Here is a 26,554-nt window from a genome sequence, read left to right as displayed (position 1 = left end):
TAGAAGATGAAGATCGATTATTTATTTATTTATTTATTTATTTTAGGTCTAAACAAACTAAATAAACAAACTCTCTCATGGACAGCACAATTTATAATGTTTTACTTTGTTTATATGTGGCGGACCCTGCCACCTTTCTAGCTTCAAACAGTGTTCTGGGATCCTTATTTTCCTCTGAGAGCAGCTTGTTTATTCACTGATGGAAAAAATACACATTTTTACATATACATACACAGAGTTTGTGTTATTACCTCATTTATATTGTAAATATTAAAATTCTGAGTTTGAATTTCTTCTCCAAAACGACATAGTGCCCCTTTAATGTTGTCATATTTGCCTGAAAAATGCATGCCAATTAGTTTCCTGTTGATCTACATTAGGTAAACCCTCAACAAGAATTTAAACTGTATGTGCAAGTAAGTACAATATTTAGGAAAGGCGTAGTTAGTAGCACAAGATAAACGAATGACAGGATTCTAGCATTTATTTGTCATGTTAATAATTAAACTGTTTACAGAATAAAACATGAAGCTCTGACTTCTCCAGCTTCTCTTCCTGTGATAAGGAACAGAGAACAACATGTACGAATGACAATTTCACCCTGTTTTGCTTTGTTTATATGTGGCGGACCCTGCCACCTTTCTACCTTCAAACAGTATTCTGCAACCTTATTTTCCTCTGAGAGCAGCTTGTTTATTCACTGATGGAAAAAATACATTTTTTACATATATACATTTAACGACAAATAACCCCTTTTAATGTTTCATTTTTGCCTGAAAAAATGAATTTCCCAATTAGTTTTCTGTTGATGAGATAAACGAATGAAAGCATTTATTTGTCATTTAATAATGTTAATAATTAAACTGTTTACAGAATAAAACATGAAGCTCTGACTTCTCCAGCTTCTCTTCCTGTGATAAGGAATAGAGAACAACACTGACACTAGTTGTGACTGTTACCATCCCATACAAATTTCCCCCTGTTTTGCTTTGTTTATATGTGGTGGACCCTGCCACCTTTCTACCTTCAAACAGTATCCTGCAGCCTTATTTTCCTCTGAGAGCAGCTTGTTTATTCACTCATCAAGCTCATTAATATTGTCAATATTAAGCTCCTGAGTCTGGATCTCTGCCTGCTCTAAATCTACATACTGCCCCTTTAATGACTACAGAGTGTTTGTGACCTTGCTTCGCGCTGTTTTGGGACCTCTCGCTCGCCGTAGTTGTCATTGGCGTCTCGCTCCTCCTCGGGACGGATGACAGAAGATGTTGGCGCTGCCGTGTCTGTATTAAGGCGTCTGTAAAAACATGTCTCTTAATGGAGGAGGGAGCAGAGGATTTTACTTTAACACCGTTTTGTCTCTGGCACGATCTCTGGCCGCTCACCAGCACGCGCCCATTGAAAAGGTAACGTTGCTCGGTAGCTAACGAGAAGCTAATACCTGTCAAACAGTCTGTGACACCGAGGCCCGTCCTTAACTTCGCCTCTCTTGCCTGTGTTGTCGATGTTATTACCTTTTAAAAACACAGTTAACTCGTGTTTCAGTTCGCCAGTGTGTGAATGATGTTGTTAATTTGAGATTTTTGAGGCTCTGTGGCGTCTGTGACTGACTGAAAGGTGGCTAACGTCGGCTAACGCTAGCTGTTTTGAACCTGGAGTTAATCTTCCTTCAGGTTGAAGAGCTGCTGGCTTGTTAAAGGAAAGAAATCTGACTTTGCTTTTTCCTCTTGGATTTAACATAACTGTGACAATATGTCTTTATTATTTCATTCATACAGGCTGGTGACAGTTAGAGGGAACTTAAAAAACAGTTAGTGTTTGTGGATGTTGTTCCCTTTTCCTCATCACAGGAAGAGAAGTTGGAGAAGTCAGAGCTTCATGTTTTATCCTGTAAACACAATAATATAGACTCTATAACATATTATAAAGGGATAAATACATGCTACAATCCTGTTTCATTCATTTAATTTGTCCCAAATAATGTTAAAGGAGTTAAGATGCTTGTTGAGGATTTTCCTAAAGGACATCAACAGAAAATGTTTAATATTAACAATATTAATGAGGTAATAATATAAACTCCTTTTCCTTCTCAGGAAAATAAGGTCCCAGAACACTGTTAACACTAGACAGGTGGCAGGGTCCGCCACATATAAACAAAACAGTATGAAATTGTGTTGTCCTTTAAGGTCAGTGAAGCTCTTTTGTTAAATGTACTCAAATTTAAAACAATTCATCCATGAATCCCTAAAATAATCAGCAGATTAATCAATAATGAAAATGATCAGTGCAGTGTAGACAAGACTGCAACATACTGATTTGTTTTTGTTTTGTTTTATTAGGTTACACATCTGCAAATAATGCAGATTAATGTACACATGAGCAACAAAAGATGTGATGGAGAGATGCAAAAAACCTCAGAGGCGTTTGATCTGGGTGCTCCCCACTGCAAAGACGACATTAGTTGTAGAGAAAAACTAAAATATTAGACGGCCTTTGAGTCCATTGTTCAATATTCCTCATTCAAAAACCAGTTAATTCGGTCATTGTGCACAAGAGCAGTCTGTATTTTATTAGTACCTTATGTATCAGTGCTAGATTAAAGTGAATCGCAGGGTGATATGAGGTGAATCGATGTATCTTTGAACTAATTGCAGCATTTTCGAGTGGCAGTCAAAGTGTCAATGAGTTCGTCAGAAGCGATCAATAGTAAATGAGAACGGGCTGAAGCATCAACTGGGAAAAACAGGCAGCTGCCCCGAGACCTTAAATGTCCAAGGATTACTGTGTGTCTGTTGTGTAGTAGTATGTTTATTATTATATATTATTATATTATTTCAAATGTGTTTGGGAACTTTCAACACTAGTGTACAATATCACCAAGGTCCTGCATTACTATGTAACGTGGCCCTGTGTCAAAATATAGTTATGATAGCTTTAGTTTTATGTTTATGTTGTGCTCACATGCAGCATTTTCTTGATAAAGTTGTGTTTCGTTAAATTACTATAAACTAACCGACATACAGGAAACCTGGGGCCTGGGGTAGTATTCAGTAAAGTGTCGTCATGATCCTGGAATTTCTATCTTTGATACAATACCACGGAAAATATAGATATTTCATACCGATATCAATGTTTGTTACCATTTTTACACGACATTGAGGACACAGGATAAATACAACAAGGCTATAACGTGACGAAAAAGTACGACTTTTCTTGGCTTGTAACAAAGAACAGCAGAGTGACAAGTAAATATTGAATATAAACTTTTTTAGTAACTTGAGATCCGCCTTTAAAATTAATATGTGTGTCATCTCACATCTTCTGAGAGAAGAGAGAGCCGTTGAAGTTTTGGAAGTTTATTAGGAGTTTATATGTATTTTTTGTCTGGGTCTTTGTGCAAAATACAATAACATCCATGTAATCTATAGTGTACAGGTACACTGTTGATGGGAACTTGGAGGGCGCGGGAACCCCAAAACTGGTTAATCTGGCCATGACAAGAGGGCGGTGTGAGCTCCGTATAAGGGAAGATTCATTATGAAGTACAAGTCGTGACAGGCAGACGAAGGATTCAAAAGAGGGAGGCAACCGACTTCAAGCTCCACCAGTGAACACAAACTGAACTCCGCCTGAAATAGCATTTCATCTTGCAGAACATGTTAGACGTGGTTGACTACCGTGTTACTCACTCAGGAGGTTAGGATTTGTGGTCGGGGATTACAGAAGGCCACAAGGCAGCTTCTGAAATACTTTAGAAGAGCAAACAGTTTGAACTGATTAGACCAAACACCAGCTGAGATTCAAAATGGAGAAACCTGAACGGGAAGTTTATTCTATGATGAAAGAGCTGCGGTAGCAATAATACGCTGAGCAGTCCGCCCATTGTGTTATTGTGTAAGTGGACTGTGTCAGTGTGTGGACTCCAAACTATGTAGGTTTATGTCTGCCTTTTTATGTCTATGTAAGGTCTTCAGTGTTGACTGGTTTGATTGTTGATAGTTTGATAGTTGTCAAGTCATAGTTGTCATAGTTTGAGTAATTTTTAAAGAAAAAAAGTCTAAATTTCTGATTCCAGCTTCTTAAATGTGAATATCTTCTGGCTTATTTCTTCCTCTATGACAGTAAACTGAATATCTTTGGGTTGTGGACAAAAAAACGAGACATTTGAGGACGTCATCTTGGACTTTGGGAAACACTGATCGACATTTTTCACCATTTTCTGACATTTTATAGACCAAACATATAATCTGTAAATGCATAAAGTAATAAACAGATTGATCGACAATGAAATTAATTGTTAGTTGCAGCCCTGAAACGATCAACTGTCACATTCACCAAAGAGCAGCAGCAGATCTTCACATTTCAGCACGTTTGGCGTATTGGCGTAACAAAATCATTCAGCCAATTGATTTTCAGTTGATCAGCTTTATTGACTGACCGTTTGACTTATAGACCTGTGACTGCGTGCACGGTCTAGTCAGATCTACTTCATCACATCGGCCTCGTTGTTTCAGTGGGCGTCAGAACAGCCAGTGGTACTCAGGAACATATTGTGTTATTATGTCGACTTAAGACTCGGTTGTGATGGGAGTACACTGTTGATTCAACTCCAACTTTTTCATTTATTTTCCCCGGGGGCACAGTTTTTCCTGGCTCAATAAAGAGCTGCGGGTGGTGTCTAAGCACAGCAGGTCGAGCTCTAAACCCAAATCCCTTTTTTTAATGTAATTACGGTTTTGGCACTGACAGACGTACCATTGCCGAGATGATATTTAGCTTTTGAAATGCAGTGCTAATATTTTCTATGGCAGATGTGACCAGACTCCATCCAACCTTCAACAGCATCATCAGTTTAAAAGATCCCTATACACTGAGTAATGGATAAAACAGTGATCTCACTCTCTCTCTCTCTCTTTTAAATCTCTCTCAGCCGTTAAGTCCGTCTCTTTAGCATTAGGCTAATTAATGCCAGAGGCAGGTTTGGCTCGATTCCTGCAGCCCATTCAGGTCAACAAAATCATTATCGCTAATGGAACCAGAAATGAGCGATGTGTCTGTTAAAGCGCTGCGGGCAGGGGAAGTGTGTGCTTTTAAAAGATTGTATTTTCTAAATCGCTCACAGTTACAGCTCATTGTAATGGAAACAGCAGTAGGTCTGAGCCACGTGTCGTCCTCTCACAGGTCCAGAAGCTACAATGCATGTGTCCCGTGGATTTCAGAGGCGTCTTCCAGCTGGATGAGAGGAGGAGGGATGCTGTCATTGCACTGGGCATCTTTCTGGTAGAGTCAAACCTGCAGGTAAACATTATACTGATGCTTACAAGTCAAGTCAAAGCTTTTAATATTATATAAACAGTTAAAAACAAGTTTATGTGTACAAGGAAATTCCTCTTTTGTCTTCCACTCTGAAGATAAAAAGAGAGATAAAGAAAAGGCAATAACAAAGTATCTGAAGAACACTATATACGATATACAGTATCAATACACATATACAGTACACCTTTACTCTTCATGATACACTGAGCTTACAGGATGGTGGTACAGCAGTGGTGACTCTGTATATAACACACTATGGATCACTTGTGTTGCAGCACAAAGATGCTATCGTCCCGTACCTCCTCGGGCTGCTTAAAGGGCTTCCTAAAGTTCAGTGGATTGAAGAAAGCTCAGAGCGCAAAGGAAGGGGTAACTATACACCTCTCATTCTATTAACATGTTTGTAACAATGTTAAATATGTCATATGATATTCATGTTTTATACTTCCCGTCTTGCAGAGATCCTTCCTGTCGCAGAGATCTTCAGCTTTTCTCTCGTGACTCTGCTCTCAGATGTTGCCCAACGTGATGAGACCTTACGAGGACAGGTGTGTGTGTGTGTGTGTGTGTGTGTGTGTGTGTGTGTTTAGCTAGCCACAGACTACATCTTTTGCTTCATTGTTTTGATTGAGGGGCCCCTCCTGGCAGAAGTAACAAACTGTGTGTTTAAACATGATCTTTGAGGTGGAGTATGTGATGATGTAACATTTGTGTCAGATCCTGGAGGCGGTCATGGACATCATGCAGGTCCTGCAAGACATCTGCAAGAATCCAGAGGCTCATGATAAAGGTCTCTCAACATAACACACCTCATGCTTCTCTGTGTGTTACTAAGCTGTTCCACGTAATGATATTTTCCACTGCTAACTCCATTCTGTGACCTTGTTTCCGTGCAGAGTACCTGTGTAAGTACGTTGTGCCCACCCTGCTCGGTGTTGCCCGAGCATTCGGACGATACAGCAACACTGACGAGCCGTTACTGTCCAAGCTGTTCCCTCGACCGGTTGCTCCTGTGCTGCCTACCCCCGAAGAAACTGATGCCGTGCACCGACGTTCCTTTAATGACTTCCGCTCCATCCTGCCGAGCTCTCTGCTCACGGTGTGTCAGGCAGACACCCTGAGGCGTAAAGCCTCTTCTCTGTCCAGTGTGTCCCAACAGGTACAGATAAGAAGGGTGAAAGTAAAGGAAGTTGAAAAAAGAAAAGATGACAATATTTTCACTGTTTTTCTGTGTTTCCAGGCCAGTCCAGAGAGAGCCTGTCTGACCCCCAGCTCACCTGCTGACTCCTCTGCACAGTACTTTGAAGGTCAGAACCCGAGGCTTTCAGGAAACATCTCTGACCTGCTGAGGAACATGCTTCAAATGTTTCTGCTCTCCCTCTTCAGGTTCATACCTGCCTGATGGCAGTGCAGTGGACCCTGATTACTACTTCTCCACCATCAGCTCCAGCTTCTCTGTCTCCCCTCTGTTCACTGGAAGCAGCTCTGGAGAGTTTCATGTCCCTCTGGATATGCTCAGACAGCTCCTCCACATGGTGAGCAGCCACAGCAGCAGAACAGATGATGCAAGACGCAAATGTGATGTACAGAAAATAAAAATGTTCTCACTTGTTTTTCTCGAACAGGTTGAACAGATTGTCTCCGAGTCGTTTTTAAAATCTCTGGATGACTCCCTGGCAGAACTTCTCGAGGTATGACGCTTAAATCACTGCAGATGTTTATTTTACTCTTACTTTCTTTAGCCCTGTTCAAACCTTAGTATTAACATGCATCTTGAGTGATCCCATCACAAATGGACAGCTGTAAGTGCAGGTGTGAATACCTCCAAGACGCATTGAGGACGCCAGGTTACTGCCAGGTGTGACCTGAAGGACTGAGAGCTGTCCACTTGTGTTCTGATCTTCTCAGTACAGATGTTAATACCAGGTGTGCACAGGGCCTTTGGCACCACTGGTTCACTGATACATTTCTGCTACTTTTTCGACAGTTGAGCCCTGGTCTTCATCTCCACTACAAAACCTTCAGTGATCCTCTGTACGTAGCCATATTCAAAATGCTGAGAGACACGCTGTACAATTTAAAAGGTAAAGAATTTCTTTCAAATGATAATGAAATTTCTCTTCCAAAATATGAATGTAACAATAACACTGTACGTTGTGTATTCTCCAGACCTTCAGACAGACTTTGTGAAGGAGGTTCATGACTTCGTGCTGGAGCAGTTCAGCAGTAGCCAGTCGGAGCTGCAGAGGATCCTGCACGACGTCGAGTACCTCCAGAGCGAGCTGAGCCCGCTCAAACTGCGCTGCCAGGCCAACGCTGCCTGTGTGGACCTCATGGTGTGGGCTGTGACTGAAGAGCAGGGTGAGAAATCAGTCCATCCTCACAGGAAGTTATCCGTCTCAGAAGTCATCTCTGAAAAACTATATTTTTTCACCAGGAGCTGAGAACCTTTGCACCAAACTGTCAGAGAAGCTGCAGTCCAAGACTTCCAGTAAAGTCATCATCGCTCACATGCCCCTCCTCATCTGCTGCTTACAGGTAACAGCTTACTGCTTGTTGTTTTTATCAACCTTCCTTCATCTCTTGTCAATCTCTGCTGTAAGAGCCACCTGAAGACAAAGAGGAAAGAAAGTGTATGTTAATGTGGGCAACAAAATATGACGATGAGGAAATTTTGCCACTGGTTAACCAAGTCGTGACACAACTGGTGTTACCGATTACCGATTGTGTGTGTGTCCTCAGGGTTTGGGTCGTCTGTGTGAGCGCTTTCCTGTGGTCGCCCACTCTGTCACCATGTCCCTGAGAGACTTCCTGGTGGTGCCCTCTCCTGTTCTGGTGAAGCTGTACAAATACCACAGCCAGTACACTCCAGGTAACAACAGAAGCGCTCAACATTCAATCACATTATTTTGTCTGGTGAAATATTTTCTCATTAAACCTTTTTTTTTCTCTTTTTAAAGGAGGCGGTGAGATAAAGATCCATGTGACCAACGAACATTCCCAGTCGACTCTCAGCACACACGCAAGCAAGAAGAGTCAGCCGTCCATGTACGAACAGCTGCGGGACATCTCCATAGATAACATCTGCAGGTGAGTTCACACACATACACACCTGTACAGCACACACACATACACACACACACACTAGTATCAACATTGCCTTTACTCTCAAATCCCTCCGTCCGTCCTCAGGTGCCTGAAAGCCGGGCTGACTATGGATAATGTGATCGTAGAAGCTTTTCTCGCCAGCCTGTCCAACCGTCTCTACATCTATCAGGAGAATGATAAGTAAGTCAAACATATTAAACTGACTTCGATGAGATTGAAAAGTCTTTACACGCCTTCCTCTCTCTTGCTCAGGGACGCTCACTTGATCCCAGACCACACCATCAGGGCTCTGGGTCACATTGCCGTGGCCTTACGGGACACCCCCAGAGTCATGGAGCCCATCCTCCAGATCCTGCAGCAGAAGTTCTGCCAGCCTCCATCGCAGCTCGATGTCCTCATCATAGACCAGCTTGGCTGCATGGTCATCACGGGCAATGTAAGTCTTTGTAGGTCTTAAAAACCGTCCCAGTCTCAGCTTCTGTAAACTGTAGTTTTATTACATATTTAACGTCATAACTTTGTCTTTCTTTTACTTTAGCAATACATCTACCAGGAAGTGTGGAATTTGTTCCAGCAGATCAGCGTCAAAGCTAGCTCCATGGTCTACTCCACCAAAGACTACAAGGACCATGGATACAGGTGAGCACCATCTGAAATGACACAGATACACGAGAAAGTGATGCATTAAGTGTGAGAATATGCTTCCTCTGATGTAGCAGAGTAAATAAATGTTCTCTCCTCTGTTTTGTAGACACTGTTCCCTGGCTGTGATAAACGCTCTGGGTAACATAGCGGCCAACCTTCAGGCGGAGCAGATGGTCGACGAGCTGCTGGTCAACCTGCTGGAGCTTTTTGTTCAGCTGGGCTTGGAAGGGAAGAGAGCCAGTGAGAGAGCTTCAGACAAAGGCCCGGCTCTGAAGGTATGGCACACACTCATGCACACATTAATGCAAGGGGGGTCCAAACACAGGTGGGTCCAGCAAAAATATGTGAAGATGGAGGAGCACATTGCTGCTGCTAGAATCCCTTTAAGCTTTGATGAGTCTGGACATAATGAGGAAGAAGCTCGTTATTCAAATTCAAAATTAATCATCTTGGCACCTGATATATATCCATTAATACACAGTCCGCAAACTCATGTTTCTCACCAGGCATCGAGCAGTGCTGGAAACCTCGGTGTCCTAATTCCAGTTATTGCAGTGGTGAGTTTTTTTTCGATATTTACTGTCTTTTCAGCTTTCATCACGTTGTTTTTATAACCTATAAATTGGGGTGTTAAAAGGTCAATTTGGTAGACTTGTGTAGCATTTTTACTGCACCTTAATAATTACAGACACCTGCTCTCTATTCTTCTTCTTCTGCTGTTAGCTGACTAAGAGGTTGCCACCAATTAAGGAAGCAAAGCCACGTCTGCAGAAGCTCTTCAGAGACTTCTGGCTCTACTCTGTCGTCATGGGATTTGCTGTGGAGGGCTCAGGTTGGTTCAGTTACTCATTTTTATTTCTGTCTTTACTGCACATAATGTGCAAAAACACTTAACACTGAAATAGATAATGCACTTAATACTACTTCAACATCATGATTTGTTTCTGTTGCACCTTCAGGTCTGTGGCCAGAGGAATGGTACGAGGGAGTTTGTGAGATTGCGACCAAATCACCGCTGCTCACATTTCCCAGCGGGGAGCCTTTACGCTCAGAGCTGCAGTACAACTCTGCCCTGAAGAATGACACCGTCACTCCGGTACGAGACCACACATGCACACGTATGCTCTCATATTAAAGTTTGCATTAAGTTCATAGTTCATTGTTGTGTTTCAGGCGGAGCTGAATGATCTGCGCAGCACCATCATCAACCTGCTGGATCCTCCTCCTGAGGTGGCTGCTCTCATCAACAAACTGGACTTTGCCATGTCCACATATTTGCTGTCTGTTTACAGATTGGAGTACATGAGGTATGAAAACATATCCACAGGGAGTATATTGACTTATGTGCTGGACAATGTTCAGTTGTTAAAGTTGGTCATTTATGATGTTTGCCCTTCATCTCTCAGGATGCTGCGAGCTCTGGACTCTGACCGCTTTCAGGTCATGTTTCGATACTTTGAAGACAGGGCGATACAGAAGGATAAATCTGGTAGGCAGAAGAAAAAAGACACTAAACTTTCTAAACCATTGTGTTGTTACTTGTCTATTGAATGCATTGATTTTAATATATTCTCTCCAGGCATGATGCAGTGTGTGATTGCCGTAAGCGACAAGGTTTTTGAGGTCTTTCTGCAAATGATGGCTGAAAAAGTAAGTGAGATGATTCCAGTGAAGAAGAATGTGTGTCCTGTTTGGAGTGTATTTATATCTCAATGGAAGATATTTACTGGTGATCTGAGGCCCTTTTTAGGCACTAAACAAACAGTTTAGTTTACTTGAGGACTATACTGTAGGTTTTGTGCTTACAACGTAGAAGAAAAGCAGCAGAGTCAGAGGAGGGAATGAAAACGTATACAAGTAGCTCCCACACTTATCACATTTAACATCTGGGAAACTCAGGTGTAAAATCTGCTGCGTTGTTTCGTCAGACCTGCGCAGGGAGCGAGAGAAAAGTTGCAGACCTAATCTGAATAAAATGTTGTATTTTCAGCCAAAAACCAAAGCCCATGAGGAGGAGCTCGAACGCCACGCTCAGTTCCTCTTGGTCAACTTCAACCACATCCACAAGAGGATCCGCAGAGTGGCTGACAAGTATTTGTCAGGCCTGGCTGAAACGTGAGTGCATTCACACACATTTATGATACAACACCGACTCCTTAATAAACAGTTTAAAATGAAGCATCATACTCGGCAGCGTCAACAGTATTTTCTCTCTCCTCAGTTTCCCCCACCTGCTATGGAGCGGCCGCGTGCTGAGGACCATGTTAGACATCCTGCAGACACTTTCGCTCTCACTCAGTGCAGTAAGTGATGCAAACATAGACCATTCATCAACCTGTCAGTCAGTCTTTTTGCTTCATGGATGTAACGATGTTTATTCTGTGTTACAGGACATTCACAAAGACCAACCTTATTACGACATCCCAGACACACCGTACAGAATCACTGTCCCAGACACATATGAAGCCAGAGAGGTAACGTTGATGTGTTCAGAACCAGTTATTCATCATTTCAATCTCGAGTGTGAAAGAAGTGTGAGAAAAGTGCCTGTTTTAAACCTGTGACACATACACAAGACGTATTGTATCTTTAATTGTAGAGCATAGTGAAGGATTTCGCTGCTCGCTGCGGGGAGATCCTCAAAGAGGCCATGAAGTGGGCGCCATCCGTGACCAAATCACACCTCCAGGTAACATTTATTCTATAAAATTCAAAACCCACGTAATTATTAAAGATTAAATGTTGGGCTTGAACATGGATTGACTCACTGTACTGTGCTGGTCTTTTTCAGGAGTATCTGAACAAACATCAGAACTGGGTGTCGGGTCTCTCCCAGCACACGGGCCTCGCCATGGCCACAGAAAGCATCCTGCACTTCGCCGGCTACAACAGACAGAGCACCACGCTGGGGGTAGGTCATTCTTATTCATGGTTTTTATTTGATTGTGATGATGCTGCCTGATAATTGGTTTATGTTAGGAACAAAAGTGGCTTCTTTGTTTCCCTTCGGTTCACTTGCTACAGCATGTCTGATGAGAAACGGCTCACAATTTATTATAGAAAGATAAAAATGTTACGTATTCAGTGTCTGGAATGGTTTAATAAAGTCTGTCTGTGTATGTGACATTTTTATATCTTCCTTTTCAATCATTTACATTTCGTATGCTTTCACCTGTAGTCCACTCAGCTGACTGAGCGGCCGGCCTGTGTGAAGAAGGACTACTCTAACTTCATGGCCTCCCTCAACCTCAGGAACAGATACGCTGGAGAGGTAAAACCACCAAACGATCACAGCATCGTTGTGATCAGCTGTACCGTGTATAATTTTTTGTGGACATAAACCCTGTGTAATAGATAAAACATTGTTCTACTGTGCTGCTCCATTTCATATCTGCTCTCTTCTGTCTGTAGGTGTCCGGTATGATCCACTTCGCCCAGGCAGTTCGAGGACAGTCCGATCTGGGCCGGCTGATGATCAAGCAGATGGAAGAAGCTCTAGACTCTGCACAGCCTGAGGCCTTCACTGAGGCCATGTTCAAACTGGCCGCCTTGCTCATCAGCAGCAAAGGTGGGTGGATGACATGATGCTACTGGTTGAAATGGTTTGGTTTCAGCCAATATAAGCACCTGTCATATTTGTTCGACAGATTTTGACATAAGAGTACAAAGACATGTATTCTTTTGTCATATATTGTTGATTGTATGACTGCGGATGTGATCTGAAAGGGTTAAAAAGACATGTTTACTTTAATCTCGACTTTTAAGTGCTCTGGATCTGTTGTCTGACTGTTGTTTTGTCTCGACTGGACTCTAGACTGCGATCCTCAGCTCCTGCATCACCTCTGCTGGTCTCCTCTCAAGATGTTTACAGCTCACGGCATGGAAACAGCCATCGCTTGCTGGGAGTGGCTGCTGGCAGCTCGTGTTGGAGTAGAAGTACCGGTACGTAGTTATTTTTTTTTATAATTTCCTTCCTGTGTCCTTTGTGTTGTCAATGCATTTGTATATCAATCTCCTCTCTGGCTGTCTAGTTCATGCGAGAGATGGCGGGCGCCTGGCAGATGACCGTGGAGCTGAAGATGGGCTTGTTCTCAGACGCTCAGGTGGAGGCTGATCCTCTGGCTGCATCAGAGGAGAGTCAGCCTATCCCCTGCCCTCCAGATGTTACGCCTCACCAAATATGGATCGAGGTCAGACAGAAGACATTCTGCTTTCTACATGTTCTCATCACTCTTCTTCCTTTCCACGTATTGCCTTTATATCTGCCTTTTTTTCCTCCAGTTTCTGGTCCAGAGGTTTGAGATCGCTAAGTATTCCAGCGCAGATCAGGTGGAGATCTTTGGCAGTTTGCTACAGCGCTCGCTGTCCCTCAACGTCGGTGGAGCTAAGAGTAGCCTCAACCGCCACGTGGCTGCCATTGGACCTCGTTTCAGGTACATAAAACACACACAAAGATAATGTACGGTATGTTTTGTGATCTCCACACTTACTTATTGTTTTATTAAGTGAATTGGTTTGGAGCATATTTCTCTGCACTTCAGGCTGCTGACTTTGGGTCTGGCGCTGCTCCACTCTGACGTCCTCACCAATGCAACTGTAAGAAATGTGCTCCGAGAGAAGATCTACTCCACGGCCTTTGATTACTTCAGGTACCTACACCTTTAGTTTTCCTGCAGTCGAGCTGTTTGTCTCTAATCATTTTCATTGTATCGTTATTTTCTCACAAAATTTACACAAAAGTTTAGTTAAACACTGAAAAATCATAATAAAAAAAATCAATTATTGATAATCTAACTGTTGTCTGTCTCTGCAGTGTGACTCCAAAGTTTCCCACACAAGGCGACAAGAATCTGCGCGAGGACATCAGCATCATGATCCGTTTCTACGCCAGCATCCTGTCCGACAAGAAGTACCTGGCAGCGTGCCACTTGGTCCCACCTGGTGAGCTTGGTACTACCCCAGCCCCGAGCACGCTCTCTGCCGGGATTTTTGGATCGCTTATCGTGTCCAGCACTTCTCCGATATCGATCTTAAGTAAGCCTAAAGCGGTGGAGCTCGGACTGCACTGCAGCAGGGGCATGAGTACTCTTTTATTTTTTACGCATGTCAAATTTGACACTGTTTATCCTCACAATGCTGCTGATGGATCCTCGTATCTGTCTGTGATACCAACCTAGATCTTTATGTTTCTATAGCTTTATGTTCCTCAACATTCCTCTTCTAGTCCCTCGTAGTTTCTTAAACTTTCTGCCTTTACACTTCCTCTTTTACTTTTCGGTATCTTACTCCTTAAACTTTATCTGTTTTTCATCCTTGATTTTAAGCAGCTGTGAGGAAAATATTTGTCAAATTTGTCAGTCGCGTTAAGATGCATGATGATCATCATGTCAGCCCACCCGTCTGCCCCTCTCCTCGATCAACTTCAAAAGAAGAAAACGACAGATTAAACATGTTTTTTCTTCCACCCCAGAAAATCCTCTCCTCTTCATTCCCGACGTCCCCGAGAAAAGACATCGTCTCATTCTCATATACATCGAATCGCTTCAGGTAGACAAGTCCTCTAACTGCTGATCCTGGTTCAGATTAATCTACCTCCAGTCCCGCCTCTCGCGCATTAACAAGACAAAATAACATCTGACCCAGTATCAGTGGTTCAAGGTAACTTCTACCGACATGTAAATCCCGCTGGATTTCCCTGCTTTCAAATGCATGACCATCACAGCCGCAGAGGACTAACTGATGCAGCTCATCTCGCTCTTCAGAAACTCCCTCATCATCGATCATATTGTTGATGTTTTTCTCCCGTGTGATAAACTTGTGATATTGACTCAGGATGGTGTGTAACAAAATCATGACACGGCAAGTTCACTGCAACAACTCAAAATCTTACAAAGTTTATTTGTTTAACTTCTAGTTGAAAATATCTCATTACATTTAAAAGGTGCTATGTGTAAGATATGGCCAGAATTTTTGTTAAAAATGCTCAGTGTGACCGATAGTTTCAGTTGGCAGTGAGTTCACTACTTGGTCGAATATTTAAACAAAATAAACTCACAAAATGTCAACAAATGGGATATTTTTACATATATTCTCCTTATTAAACAGAAAAATACAACTGTACACCATCTGAATTCAAGTTTTTCTCAGTTAAAGAACTAGGAGGAGCTTAATTGCCTCATTGTAAAACAAACTTAATTGAAACTCGACTCCAGAACAGTCTTGGTTTGTCTCCACAATCATCTCTGGTTTTGTCCAAATAAATCCTCGATTCACAGAGTAAGATGTGAAAATATTCTGGCTCTACCCGCTGCTGATGTCCGACTCTCTCTCTCTCTCTCCTCTGCTGCTTCATGCCTCTGCTGTCACCGCCTGCCGTGTCACAGTCCTGGTCAGAGCCGCTGTAAATCGCCTCTGTACTGTATCTCCTGTTTTCAAACTGGCATTAGTCGGTCTAAGAGGCTGTGCTCAGTCCCAGTGTGGTATCTAACCGTATTTACTGGGAGGCTGCTGAGCCCAGTTGCCGGTGGTGACTCCCCTGTGATCCAAGGTCGCGGTCCAGGCAAACTCAAGCCAGTTTAAAGGGCCACTTAGCTCAATGGCTAACTGAGCTACTTGCTAACAGCAGCTAGTTGCTACAGAAAAAAGTATACAAAGCAGCAGTTGCCTTTGAATTCTGGCCATTTCTTACAAATTACTCCTTTAATAAAAAACACAAATGCCTAGAAAGTAACATTTCAGTGAGATAAATGGGATGAGAAGATTTTTTCTTTTTTTAAATTATTACAAGCAAAAAACACGTATTTATCATTTTTTAACTTCTCCTTGAAGTGGCATTTTTTTTCTAGTTTTTGAATTTGATAATAAAGAATAAAGAATAAAGTGAGAGTTCTTTGTGTCTTTGTGTTTCGGCCGCACTAAATCTGTTTGTATGTGAACAGATAATCAGGACCCGTCCTTGAACAGTCTGTCTGTGATGAATGCCGCCGACCTCAGGAGCAGCATCGACTCCAGCTCTCGCTCCCAGCAGAGCGGTCAGGGATGGATCAACACCTACCCGCTGTCCAGCGGCATGTCCACCACATCCAAGAAATCAGGTACCACTCACAGTCAGCATGTGAACTGATCGCTTGTGTCAGAGAAAAGACAGCAAGGTCAAAGGTCAGCTTCATGTGGGTCTTATAGTTTTGTGTCCAGTGTTGTATTTAAACACATAAAGCATCCAGAGACTCTTTGGGTGAGTAAATAAGCTGAAGTTGGGACAAGAGAGTTTTTACTGATGCTACGTGAGAACTCAACTGACTGTTTGTTACCTCCTCTCCTCTTAGGCGCATCCAAGAAGAGTAACAGAGGGACGCAGCTTCACAAATACTACATGAAGCGCAGGACTCTGCTGCTGGCTTTACTGGTGAGGACTGATCATGATTTGTCATTTTCCCTGCTGCTCAGTATCACCCCAGTCTTCATGCGCTCTTTCCATCTTCACCCTTTCTCTTCGTCTCTCCAGGCCAGTGAGATCGAACGTCTGACGACGTGGTACAACCCACTGTCCACTCAGGAGCTGGCCATCGCCACGGAGCAGTCTGTGGAAACCAGCATCGCCAACTGGAGGTCCAAATACATCAGTCTGACGGAGAAGCAGTGGAAGGACAACGTCAACCTGGCCTGGGGGATCGCACCCTACCTGGCTATGCAGTTACCGACAAGGTAATCACTCTCTCTCTGTCTGAGGTACCTTCAACATCGACTTCTTGTGACCTTAAACGTTACATCATCTTGCTTTGACAACCACAACCTGATTCAGAGTGTAGATTATGAATATTTTATTGTTAACTTCTTTGTTTCCAGGTTCAAGAATGACGCCATTGTCGCTGAAGTGACCCGGCTGGTGAGACTGGACCCCGGAGCTGTCAGCGATGTACCTGAGGCCGTCAAGGTGAGATCACAGAGTCGAGTGAAGCTCAGCTGACGAGATTCAGAAAAGGTTGTCCTTAATGTTTGTGAATTAATTTTTCTTTCGTAGTTCCTGGTGACGTGGCACACCATCGATGCCGACTCTCCTGAGCTGAGCCACATCCTGTGTTGGGCTCCAGCAGACCCGCCCACTGGTCTGTCCTACTTCAGCAGCATGTACCCTCCTCATCCTCTCACTGCGCAGTACGGGGTGAAGGTGCTCCGCTCCTTTCCTCCTGTAAGTCACACACTCAGAGACGTTTGCTTCAGCTCAGACGGATTTTTTAGTTATCAGCAGAAAAATTACATTTGTTTTTCTCTTCACAGGATGCCATCCTGTTCTACATTCCTCAGATTGTTCAGGCTCTTCGTTACGACAAGGTAAACATCAAGTCCTGCACCTTCACTAACTTCATAAAACAGGGACATCAAGTACAAAACTCCATGTATAATGAATGAAGCAGTAGTAATGAACTCTGTCACTCTGTGCTGCTCAGATGGGATATGTGAGAGAGTACATCCTGTGGGCGGCCCAGAAGTCTCAGCTTCTCGCCCACCAGTTCATCTGGAACATGAAGACCAACATCTTCATGGACGAGGAGGGACACCACAAAGATCGTGAGTACAGACTCCACATGTGACCTCTGTTAGACTGATTACAGAGATGATCTGAGGTTAATACCAGGAATTAAGATCTTATTATTTCCTGGGAATTTCCACAAATAGAAATACCAGCAAGAACCTTTTGTTCCCTCTAGCAGTAAATATCTGTCTGCTCTGTGTTAATGATATCTTTTCCTATTAATGTGTAATTATATTGTCTGTCTAATGGGAAAACCCTTATTAGGCCTAATTAAATCAAATGAAGTTGCTGTAATCACACTCATTAATGTGTGCAGCTGACATCGGGGAGCTGTTGGAGCAGATGGTGGAGGAGATCACAGGTTCTCTGTCGGGTCCGGCCAAAGACTTCTACCAGAGAGAGTTTGACTTCTTCAACAAGATCACCAACGTGTCCGCCATTCTCAAGTAAAACATTCCTCACTATTACTTTACAAATCATTAGCTAACAGGGAGATGTTTCAGTGTCGTGTAATACCTGATTTATTTTTGTTTTTCAGGCCGGTTCCAAAAGGAGAAGAGAGGAAGAGAGCGTGTCTCAAAGCTCTGTCGGATATCAAAGTCCAGCCAGGTAACAAACTGTCCCACTGATGGATGATTCAAACTGCAAACAGCAACTGTGCTGCAGTAAAAAAACAGAACACAGAAAAAGAAATGCAACAAAAAAAGAGGCCAAAGACACAGAAAAAACGTCAATAAACATCTATCCAGACAAAAAACGTTTGTATTATATCATAACTTTTATTTTGTTAATAATACCCTAAACTCTCTCTGACATGTTCCATCCTTAACTTCAGAAAATTACCCCCAATTTGACTCGTCGTGTTTTGGACAGTAGCAACTATTATATCATCAAAAGAAGCTCTTCCACATACATAAAACGAGCCTGTTACTGCCAAGAAAACCTGTGACTGTCAGTCCAAACTCTCAGACAATTAACTCCCAACAAACACTTTTGTGGGGTTCCTGATGGAGACTGCTGTTTTATTATTCATATTTCCAGATGTGCTTGACATAAGTTAGATGAAACTATTCTCTCAGCTCCTCAGATTACTTCAAGAATGGTGAAAAAGTATTTAGAAACTTAAGTTTACAGTAAGTAAAAGTACAAATACCACACTATAGAAATACTCTGTTAGAAGTAAAGGTCCTGCATTTAAGTTTGTAACTATAATCAGAAACATTTATAAACTCTTCATATGTTGTCTTGCCATGGAATAAAAATACTCAAGTAAAGAACGAGTGCCTTCAAACATTTTTGAACAGGGATTATGTGAATATTTTCTGTATTAAAACAAAAAAACAAACATTGTGAAAGTGATTCTCTGAACGCAGCCTGCTGTCGTCTGTCTTCTTGTTGTTTTTCAGGCTGTTACCTCCCGAGTAACCCCGAAGCCATCGTGCTGGACATCGACTACAAGTCTGGAACACCCATGCAGAGGTAACGACAGGTTTTCACTCAGGTTTCACGTGGAGAAACTTCAGGATGTGTCTTGTCTTGCCCTCAAATCTGTCCACACACATACTGTGTTTATCTGATGCCCGTGTTCTCTCTGTTGTCACAGTGCTGCCAAGGCTCCTTATCTGGCCAAGTTCAAGGTGAAGCGCTGTGGTGTGAGTGAACTGGAGAGGGAGGGTCTCCGCTGCCCCTCCGACTCTATGGAGGACGGAGAGGAGAATCCAGACGGGTCACGCAGGATTTGCTGGCAGGCGGCCATCTTTAAAGTGGGAGATGACTGTAGACAGGTAACACTCAGAGGCTGACTGAATTCATTTACTGGAACATTTCAGAGGAGGAAACTTGATTTGATTTCTTTTGTGACCCTCCTGTGTCTCTCCAGGACATGCTGGCTCTGCAGATCATCGGGCTGTTTAAGAACATTTTCCAGCTGGTTGGCCTCGACCTGTTTGTCTTCCCCTACAGAGTGGTGGCCACTGCACCAGGGGTAAGACTTCCACATCCAGTAATCTCTGGTCCACACCTCCTTTCTCAAGTTAGATTAAGTTTTTTCAAAGCCTGGATTTTATTTTGGTAGTTTGGGCCATTATTTCCTAATAGTTGTGTTTACATGTTATTTTTCCCTTTATCTGGATCCACACCGACAGTTAATGGAGTCTATTTTGGGCCGAGACTCATCCTATATCCAAGTTTCAGTAGTATACCATTATACTATTATCTACTATCATACTATTTATTAACTGATCCTCTTTCCCTCAGTGTGGAGTGATCGAGTGCATCCCAGACTGCAAGTCCAGAGACCAGCTCGGCAGACAGACGGACTTCGGGATGTACGATTACTTCCGTAATCAGTACGGAGATGAATCCACCCTCGCCTTCCAGAAGGTGCGCGGATTTTAATTCTTCATACATCTTTGTTGATTGTCTCTCAGCCTTCAAAGAGAAGGTCCACTGCTCATGTAGTTGTCTTAAACTATCCAATATTACTGTTATAATAGATAGAAAAAAACCTGTGTGAAAAGACGATGCTGTTTTTTTTTTTTACATGTTGGTGCCAGACACTTAGAAAATGTTTCTTTAAAGATTTCTACCTTGTGACCGTGAGTTCAGTTCTGCCAGGGAGTTCACTGAAACGTCGCTGACGTCCTCTTCTCCTCTCTGCAGGCTCGGTATAACTTCATCCGCAGCATGGCCGCCTACAGCCTCCTGCTGTTCCTGCTGCAGATCAAAGACAGACACAACGGCAACATCATGCTGGACAGCAAGGGCCACCTCATCCACATAGGTACAGTACGGTGCCTGTAGACATGGACTCATCTCCAGAATGCCTCTCTGTGCTTCCATACATGTGTGACAATAGAGAAGAGTTTCTGTCATTGTGATCGCCTGTGTCGGTGTCTTCCTCGTTCTCTCCAGACTTTGGCTTCATGTTCGAGAGCTCTCCCGGCGGTAACCTGGGCTGGGAGCCGGACATCAAGCTGACGGACGAGATGGTGATGATCATGGGGGGCAAGATGGAGGCCACGCCTTTCAAATGGTTCATGGAGATGTGCGTCAGAGGATATCTGGCTGTACGGTAAGAGACTCGAGAGTAAACGTTTGTAGAGACAAAACAAATTGTTGTCATGCAGCTTTTAAGATTTCAGCCAAGGATTGTTTGATGAAGCAGAGTTTAGAAGATTAAAGTCAAAGGAAATCGTCTGTAATCCACTCAGTGAACTTTTAGATTGTGGTTTGATGCTTTAGATAATCTCATTTTTGTTATTTGCTTCTTCTCTGGACTTAAAGACCCTACATGGATGCAGTGGTTTCTCTGGTGACCCTCATGCTGGACACTGGACTGCCCTGCTTCAGAGGACAAACCATCAAACTCCTCAAGTAAGTCCAACTGAAGAAGAACAAGTTGAAGTACAAACATGACTGTCTATTGTTTATACTGTACATGTGGGTGTTTACACTGTACTCTACTGCCCTCAAGTGGCCATTAAATCAATTAATGCAGCTTTAAACATTCATGGATCTTTTCTCTGTTTTCTTTCCGTAATCAGAGGACGGTTCAACCCTCAGATGAGTGAGAAAGAAGCAGCGGCGTTCATCATCAAAGTCATCCAGAGCTGTTTCCTCAGCAGCAGGTGAGATAAAATCCCACATCTCTGCAGCTCCTCTGCTCATCTCACCTGACATTAACATCATGCAAACATGATAATCTGCTGTATAACTTCTCACGGTCACATTTTCATTAATTTGTCTTCAACAGGAGCAAAACGTACGACATGCTGCAGTATTACCAGAACCAGATCCCTTACTGAAGACCCTCTGCCGGACCTCCGCTGTACGTCCAACACAAACGTCTCTACGCAAGCAATGCAAACTCTCTTCTGGATGATTTTAATGAGGCGGTGGACGTGGACCACTCTGCTCCTGTGAGAGAGACGACAACATGGCACTTTGATCTTGTACATCTGAGTGTTAAAGCTAGTTCTTTATGTAACGTGAGCGTAAAGAACAACGTACGTACTTTTACCAAAAGAGGTATTTGAATCACCCTTTAAGTATTTTCTTCTCGATGCTGTTGTTTGTTACACCAACTAAACTGTCACACTAGAGGAAGATGGCCATAAAGGGAGCCATATTTATCGCGTTTGTCGAAGCAGCTGTCATCATCATCATCGTTATCGTTTTGTTGTCTACGCTGTTATTCACTTTTATGCACTTTATAGATCACAGTATTTCATCGGCTTCACCCGCCTGTGAGTTTTAACAGAGATTATGCATCAAAAATCAGAGATTAAAGCAATCTGCAGTTTATTCATCCGATCAATGAAATCGCAGTATTTTTGATTTACATTGTTAGATAGATCAAACATCGATGCAAGAATCAATCAGCATTTAATCGAACGGTAGTCTTTAGAAACGTATTTAGAGAATCAGACATAATTACGCTGTAGTATTTGCTGTAGGATTTACTGTAGAGTCACATCAGGATCACAGTATTTTATTCTGTGATCAACGTGCAAACTTGTAGAGTTAAATGTGAGAAAACATATTTATCAGAAGATTTTACAAACTTTTAACTGTGCTCATTGATGCTTATCCTCAAAGCCAGTCATGTCACGTCACACCCCTTCATGTCAGCGTTCAGCTTAAACCGGTTGTTGGGAGTTTTTTTTTTTTTTTTCCACTACAGCAACGACCGGTAACCTGAACTTTTTAAGAAGCTGCGAGGCTTTGCTGCTGGGTTCTGCCTTTTGTTCCCACTGTGTTTTAAGAACCGGTTAGTTTTGCAGATGGAATAAGTGGCGCTGATCTGCAGTCGCTCTAGTATGTGCATCTCATGTATGAGCATTACATTTAAGTCACGCAACTGAGCATCTGATTTTCTGAAAAATAAATCTTTAAAAACAAACTGCATCCTAAAAATAAGATAAAACCACCCAGATCACAAAAAATGTTCGTTTACTGATAAAAAAATATTTTAAACCTGTAAATTAAATTGCTCTTTTTCCTAATTCAAAGATGGCAGCCACAAATTTTACACTTTAAACTGGCAAGTTTTCTGTCCCAGTGTATCATTATGTCAGCCAACAGTGATGTCACTCAGTGGCTGAGATGCATTGTGGGTAACGTAGGCGACAAGTTTTTTAATAAAGGACAATGCATGGAGAGAGAGAAAGGTGATATCTCTGGTTCTGCTGTCCGATGCTAGCCTGGAGCCTACATTACCCACAATGCAACTTAGCCACTGAGTGACATCAGTGGAGCCACACAAGGCTTTATACTACTTTTGTATAAAGCAGCAGTACTCCCCAAGACCTATAAACATATTTTAAAGGGTTTAAAGTTTAATATTCCCTGTCACATTTCTTCCACCTGAGAGTCGCTGTAACGTTTCCTCCTGTGCGGCGCTGAATTACAGGATAAAGACCAGTGGAAATAAAAGCAGAACCTGTGATAAAGTTCGGTTCCTGTAGTGGAAAAAGGCAGATAGGAGCGAGTTGACACGGCGCACAGGTTGGACCGGGAGCTCACTGGCTGCTCCACCATCACAGCATGCGAGGTGTATTATTGTCCTGTGTCAGAATGCAGCTGTTCCACATGTTCGTGTAACCCCGACTGGAAACATTCCTCTGATCTGTGTTTTAATTTGTTTGGATCTGTTGGGTTTTGGGTCGTGTTGCTGTTACTGATGATGATGAAACCTAAAAAGCCATTTCTCCTACCCTCGGTAGAAACACAGCTGTAGTAATACTTGATAAAAGAAGAAAACCCTGACCTTTATGCAATATGTTCATGTAAACTGTACGATGCTGTATTTGTGTGTTGTGTTCGACAAATGAACTCGCTATAATTCCTTCCATCCCGTGTGAGAAGTGTTTTTACTGCACGTTGCAGCTGCTGTCTTTAAGAAATCGAGGGGTGAACGTAAAATATTTAAGTAATCTATTACTTGTTTGATGGCTGATAAAAAAGAGACTCCATCAACTCTCTGGAAGTCATTTTAATGTCGTGGATTTTCAATATGTCCGTCATCATCCCTCACGTCCACCTGTGTTACCTGTGAACCACAAGTGTCGGTCAGTATGTAATATATGCTGAGTGTGTGTGTGTGTGTGTGTGTGTGTGTGATGACATCATTGCCGGTTCAGATTAAGATCACGTCTGTTATTCTGATAATGTGTGAAAACTTCTAATTTCCACATTAAATGTGTCTACATTTCATCAGACTACTGATGTGTTTGACTTTCTGTTTCTTTCTTTCTTTTTTGATTTCTTCCTTCTTGTCTTTTCACTTTCTTCATTTCTCTCTTGATGTCTTTCTATCGTAATTTCTTTTTTTCATGATTTCTCTCTTAATTTCTCTAAATTTCTTTTCTTTCTTGCTTTCCTTCTTGAATGTTCTCTTGTTTATCTCCCCCTCACTATCTTTCTTGATGTCTTTAGTCTTGTATTTCTCTTTCTTGATTTTTCTTTCTTTTTTCACTTTCTTCATTTCTCTCTTGATTTCTTTCTTTCTTGTTTTCTCTCTTGTTTATCTCTCCCTCACTATCTTTCTTTCTTTCTTTCTTTCTTTCTTTCTTGTTTTCTTTCTTTCCATCAGTCAATCTCAGACAAAAACCTTGGCTGAAGAACAAACCTATAATTTGAAGATGAATTCGTAATAAAAAGAAAACACAATTTGGCAGGATACACTGATTTTAACGTTTTGAGATAAAAGATGGATCATATAAATGATCTGTCAGTGATTACAGTGTTGATTCAGAAGGACAAAATATAAATGTGTTAATAATAAAAAGGAGGAACTGTTGTTAAAGTGTTAATTGAGGCTTAACAAGGTCAACAGTCCCGAACCATCATTGTTTTCAAAATAAAAGTCTATACTTTTAACCAAATAGTGAACATCAAACTGATTTACTAATTTTTATGAAGTAATGACATGGATAAAGAAAATAAATCCATCCTCTCTGGACATTTCTAAGAGTTATTGATCTCTAATATATCAGCGACCGATCTAATCAGCTGTTTAAAGGAGCCTGATCCTGGACTGTCGTCTCGGTTTGAAGCTGCTCCGTGACGCTGTGAATGGAGACGAACAAAGGAAGCAGCCAGTTGTGACGAACTCTGACCTCTCGTAGACGGGGCCCCTGAAACACTTCACACCAGAGGAGGGCGTCACATGTTTGACGGCTGCTGGTTAAGATAATTAGGAAGAATCTGACCGAAGGACGCTCGGAGGAGGTTCACTGTCTGTTTAAAGATTTTTGCAATGTAATTCTTGCTTCAGCTGATGATCGGAGGAAGGAAAATGACAATCCTTTTAGTTTTGTCAACCAGGCGAGACTCCCAAGACAGGAAATGTATGCAAGTGGCACAAAAGGCCGGGACGGCAGTGGGAGTGAAACTTTGGCTCGTACACAAAGGAAACCTCCTCCACCCTCCACCCTCCACCCTCCGGCCGGGCACCGAGCTGAAAGGGCAGCAGGATCCTGAGCTCCCAAGCCACGTAGTAATGAGCCACGACAGGACGTCAGCTCGTCATCTGTTCTGATAGATGTTTCCTACCTGACAATGACTCGCCTTACTTTGGATTTATAGAGGAAGTCGTCTATCCAGAGTGTTACAACCTTTCTCCATCCCTGTGAAAATCGAGTCACGGCCTTTGTAAAAAAATATTGTTACCTGTAGAAACTCACCTTTTGTCTTCACCCTGCACTGAAACTATCATCTGCTGTTCTTCAACCGCAGAGTGCCATCTAGTGCTCAGCCAGCAGGTATGAAACATATTGGAGATGATCAGAAGATTATATTCAGATCTTTAATTTCAATAAAAGTACAAATGCAGCGCTGTGTTTTATGAGCTAAATGTACTTGAAGTAAAAATGAAGTATGAAAAATAAAAGTTCTCATGCAGTAAAAATGTTCCCCGTCAGTGTTAGTTTCTGTTATATCTGATGTTTGTGGATTTATATTGTGGATATATATATTTATTTATAAGAGTTTTTTCAAAATCATAACAAGTAGGAGAATTTTACAGCTTTAAAATATAAATTACACTCATTTTTGTAGCTGTTTTGATCTGTAATATCAGATAATAACAGCAGGAGACAGAAGCAACATCCCAAAAATAAACAAACAAAAATCTGAATGAAGCTTTTTTCACTTGTAGGAAAATGAAGTTTTCAGGACTCTGTGTGTGTAATGTGGAACATGAAGGCATCAAACGGACCTGAGCTGCTTGTGGACAGAAACATTCAGCACAGAACAGTTCAGAACTTTTACTGAGCTTCAGTCAAAGCACCTCAGAGGTGTACTAGAGTAAAAGTACTTAGTTACATTCCAGCACGGTTTCTCTCTGAGTGTGTTAGTCACAGTGTGTTTGTGTGTGTGTGTGTGTCAGCCTCAGGTGTGCAGTGTGTTGTGCAGTGTGTATGTGTCAGCCTCAGGTGTGCAGTGTGTTGTGCAGTGTGTATGTGTCAGCCTCAGGTGTTTGTGTGTGTGTGTCAGCCTCAGGTGTTCAGTGTGTGTGTGTGTGTGTGTGTGTGTTTGTGTGTGTTTGTGTGTGTGTCAGCCTCAGGTGTGTGTGTGTGGGTGTTTGTGAGTGTCAGCCTCAGGTGTGCAGTGTGTGTGTGTCAGTTTCAGGTGTGTGTGTGTGGGTGTTTGTGAGTGTCAGCCTCAGGTGTACAGTGTGTGTGTGTGTGTGTGTGTGTGTGTGTGTGTGTGTGTCAGCCTCAGGTGTGCAGTGTGTGTGCAGTGTGTGTGTGTGTGTGTGTGTGTGTGTGTGTGTGTCAGCCTCAGGTGTACAGTGTGTGTGTGTGTGTGTGTGTGTGTCAGCCTCAGGTGTGCAGTGTGTGTGTGTGTGTGTGTGTGTGTGTGTGTGTGTGTGTCAGCCTCAGGTGTACAGTGTGTGTGTGTGTGTGTGTGTGTGTGTGTGTCAGCCTCAGGTGTACAGTGTGTGTG

The 26,554-nt window shown here is 42.4% G+C and overlaps 1 protein-coding gene across 3 annotated transcripts; it reads left to right on the top strand.

Moving 5' to 3' along the window:
- The first annotated feature begins 1,246 nt into the window (after positions 1-1,246).
- pi4kaa (phosphatidylinositol 4-kinase, catalytic, alpha a) lies at positions 1,247-23,826 on the top strand. 3 transcript variants are annotated; one of them, XM_073477722.1, is made up of 54 exons: positions 1,247-1,406; positions 5,182-5,298; positions 5,592-5,685; positions 5,776-5,864; positions 6,034-6,106; positions 6,213-6,475; positions 6,557-6,623; positions 6,703-6,851; positions 6,942-7,007; positions 7,304-7,400; positions 7,486-7,677; positions 7,754-7,854; positions 8,059-8,188; positions 8,277-8,406; positions 8,509-8,604; positions 8,677-8,860; positions 8,963-9,063; positions 9,176-9,344; positions 9,576-9,626; positions 9,793-9,901; positions 10,029-10,165; positions 10,243-10,376; positions 10,476-10,558; positions 10,649-10,719; positions 11,060-11,184; positions 11,291-11,372; positions 11,460-11,543; positions 11,669-11,758; positions 11,861-11,980; positions 12,248-12,340; positions 12,481-12,637; positions 12,884-13,011; positions 13,101-13,259; positions 13,351-13,502; positions 13,611-13,718; positions 13,883-14,010; positions 16,008-16,163; positions 16,395-16,474; positions 16,574-16,773; positions 16,915-17,002; positions 17,090-17,257; positions 17,347-17,400; positions 17,517-17,637; positions 17,919-18,048; positions 18,141-18,211; positions 19,009-19,081; positions 19,206-19,386; positions 19,482-19,586; positions 19,859-19,984; positions 20,264-20,384; positions 20,516-20,675; positions 20,888-20,977; positions 21,148-21,231; positions 21,357-23,826. In XM_073477722.1, exons 1-54 carry the CDS (start codon positions 1,308-1,310, stop codon positions 21,406-21,408), a joined length of 6,288 nt encoding a protein of 2,095 aa, XP_073333823.1. In that variant the 5' UTR covers positions 1,247-1,307; the 3' UTR covers positions 21,409-23,826. The 3 variants fall into 3 exon arrangements, with proteins under 3 accessions (XP_073333823.1, XP_073333825.1, XP_073333824.1); XM_073477724.1 differs by having other exon boundaries at positions 13,883-14,103; XM_073477723.1 differs by lacking the exons at positions 16,395-16,474; positions 16,574-16,773; positions 16,915-17,002; ... (12 more) ...; positions 21,148-21,231; positions 21,357-23,826 and having other exon boundaries at positions 13,883-14,103; positions 14,540-16,040.
- Positions 23,827-26,554: the final 2,728 nt, after the last annotated feature.

Source organism: Pagrus major, chromosome 12, assembly GCF_040436345.1.
Source record: "Pagrus major chromosome 12, Pma_NU_1.0".
Lineage (NCBI taxonomy): Eukaryota > Metazoa > Chordata > Actinopteri > Spariformes > Sparidae > Pagrus > Pagrus major.
The sequence above is the reverse complement of the archived record's forward strand: the minus strand, read 5'-3'. Positions and strand labels throughout refer to the sequence as shown.

Bases quoted from the DNA above. Each gene is read 5' to 3' on its own strand.
- pi4kaa (XM_073477724.1), top strand. From the start codon at position 1,308: ATGTCTCTTAATGGAGGAGGGAGCAGAGGATTTTACTTTAACACCGTT. The intron at 9,627-9,792 runs GTGAGTTTTTTT...TTCTGCTGTTAG, and splicing joins TAATTCCAGTTATTGCAGTG to CTGACTAAGAGGTTGCCACC. The intron at 13,503-13,610 runs GTACATAAAACA...TCTGCACTTCAG, and splicing joins GCCATTGGACCTCGTTTCAG to GCTGCTGACTTTGGGTCTGG.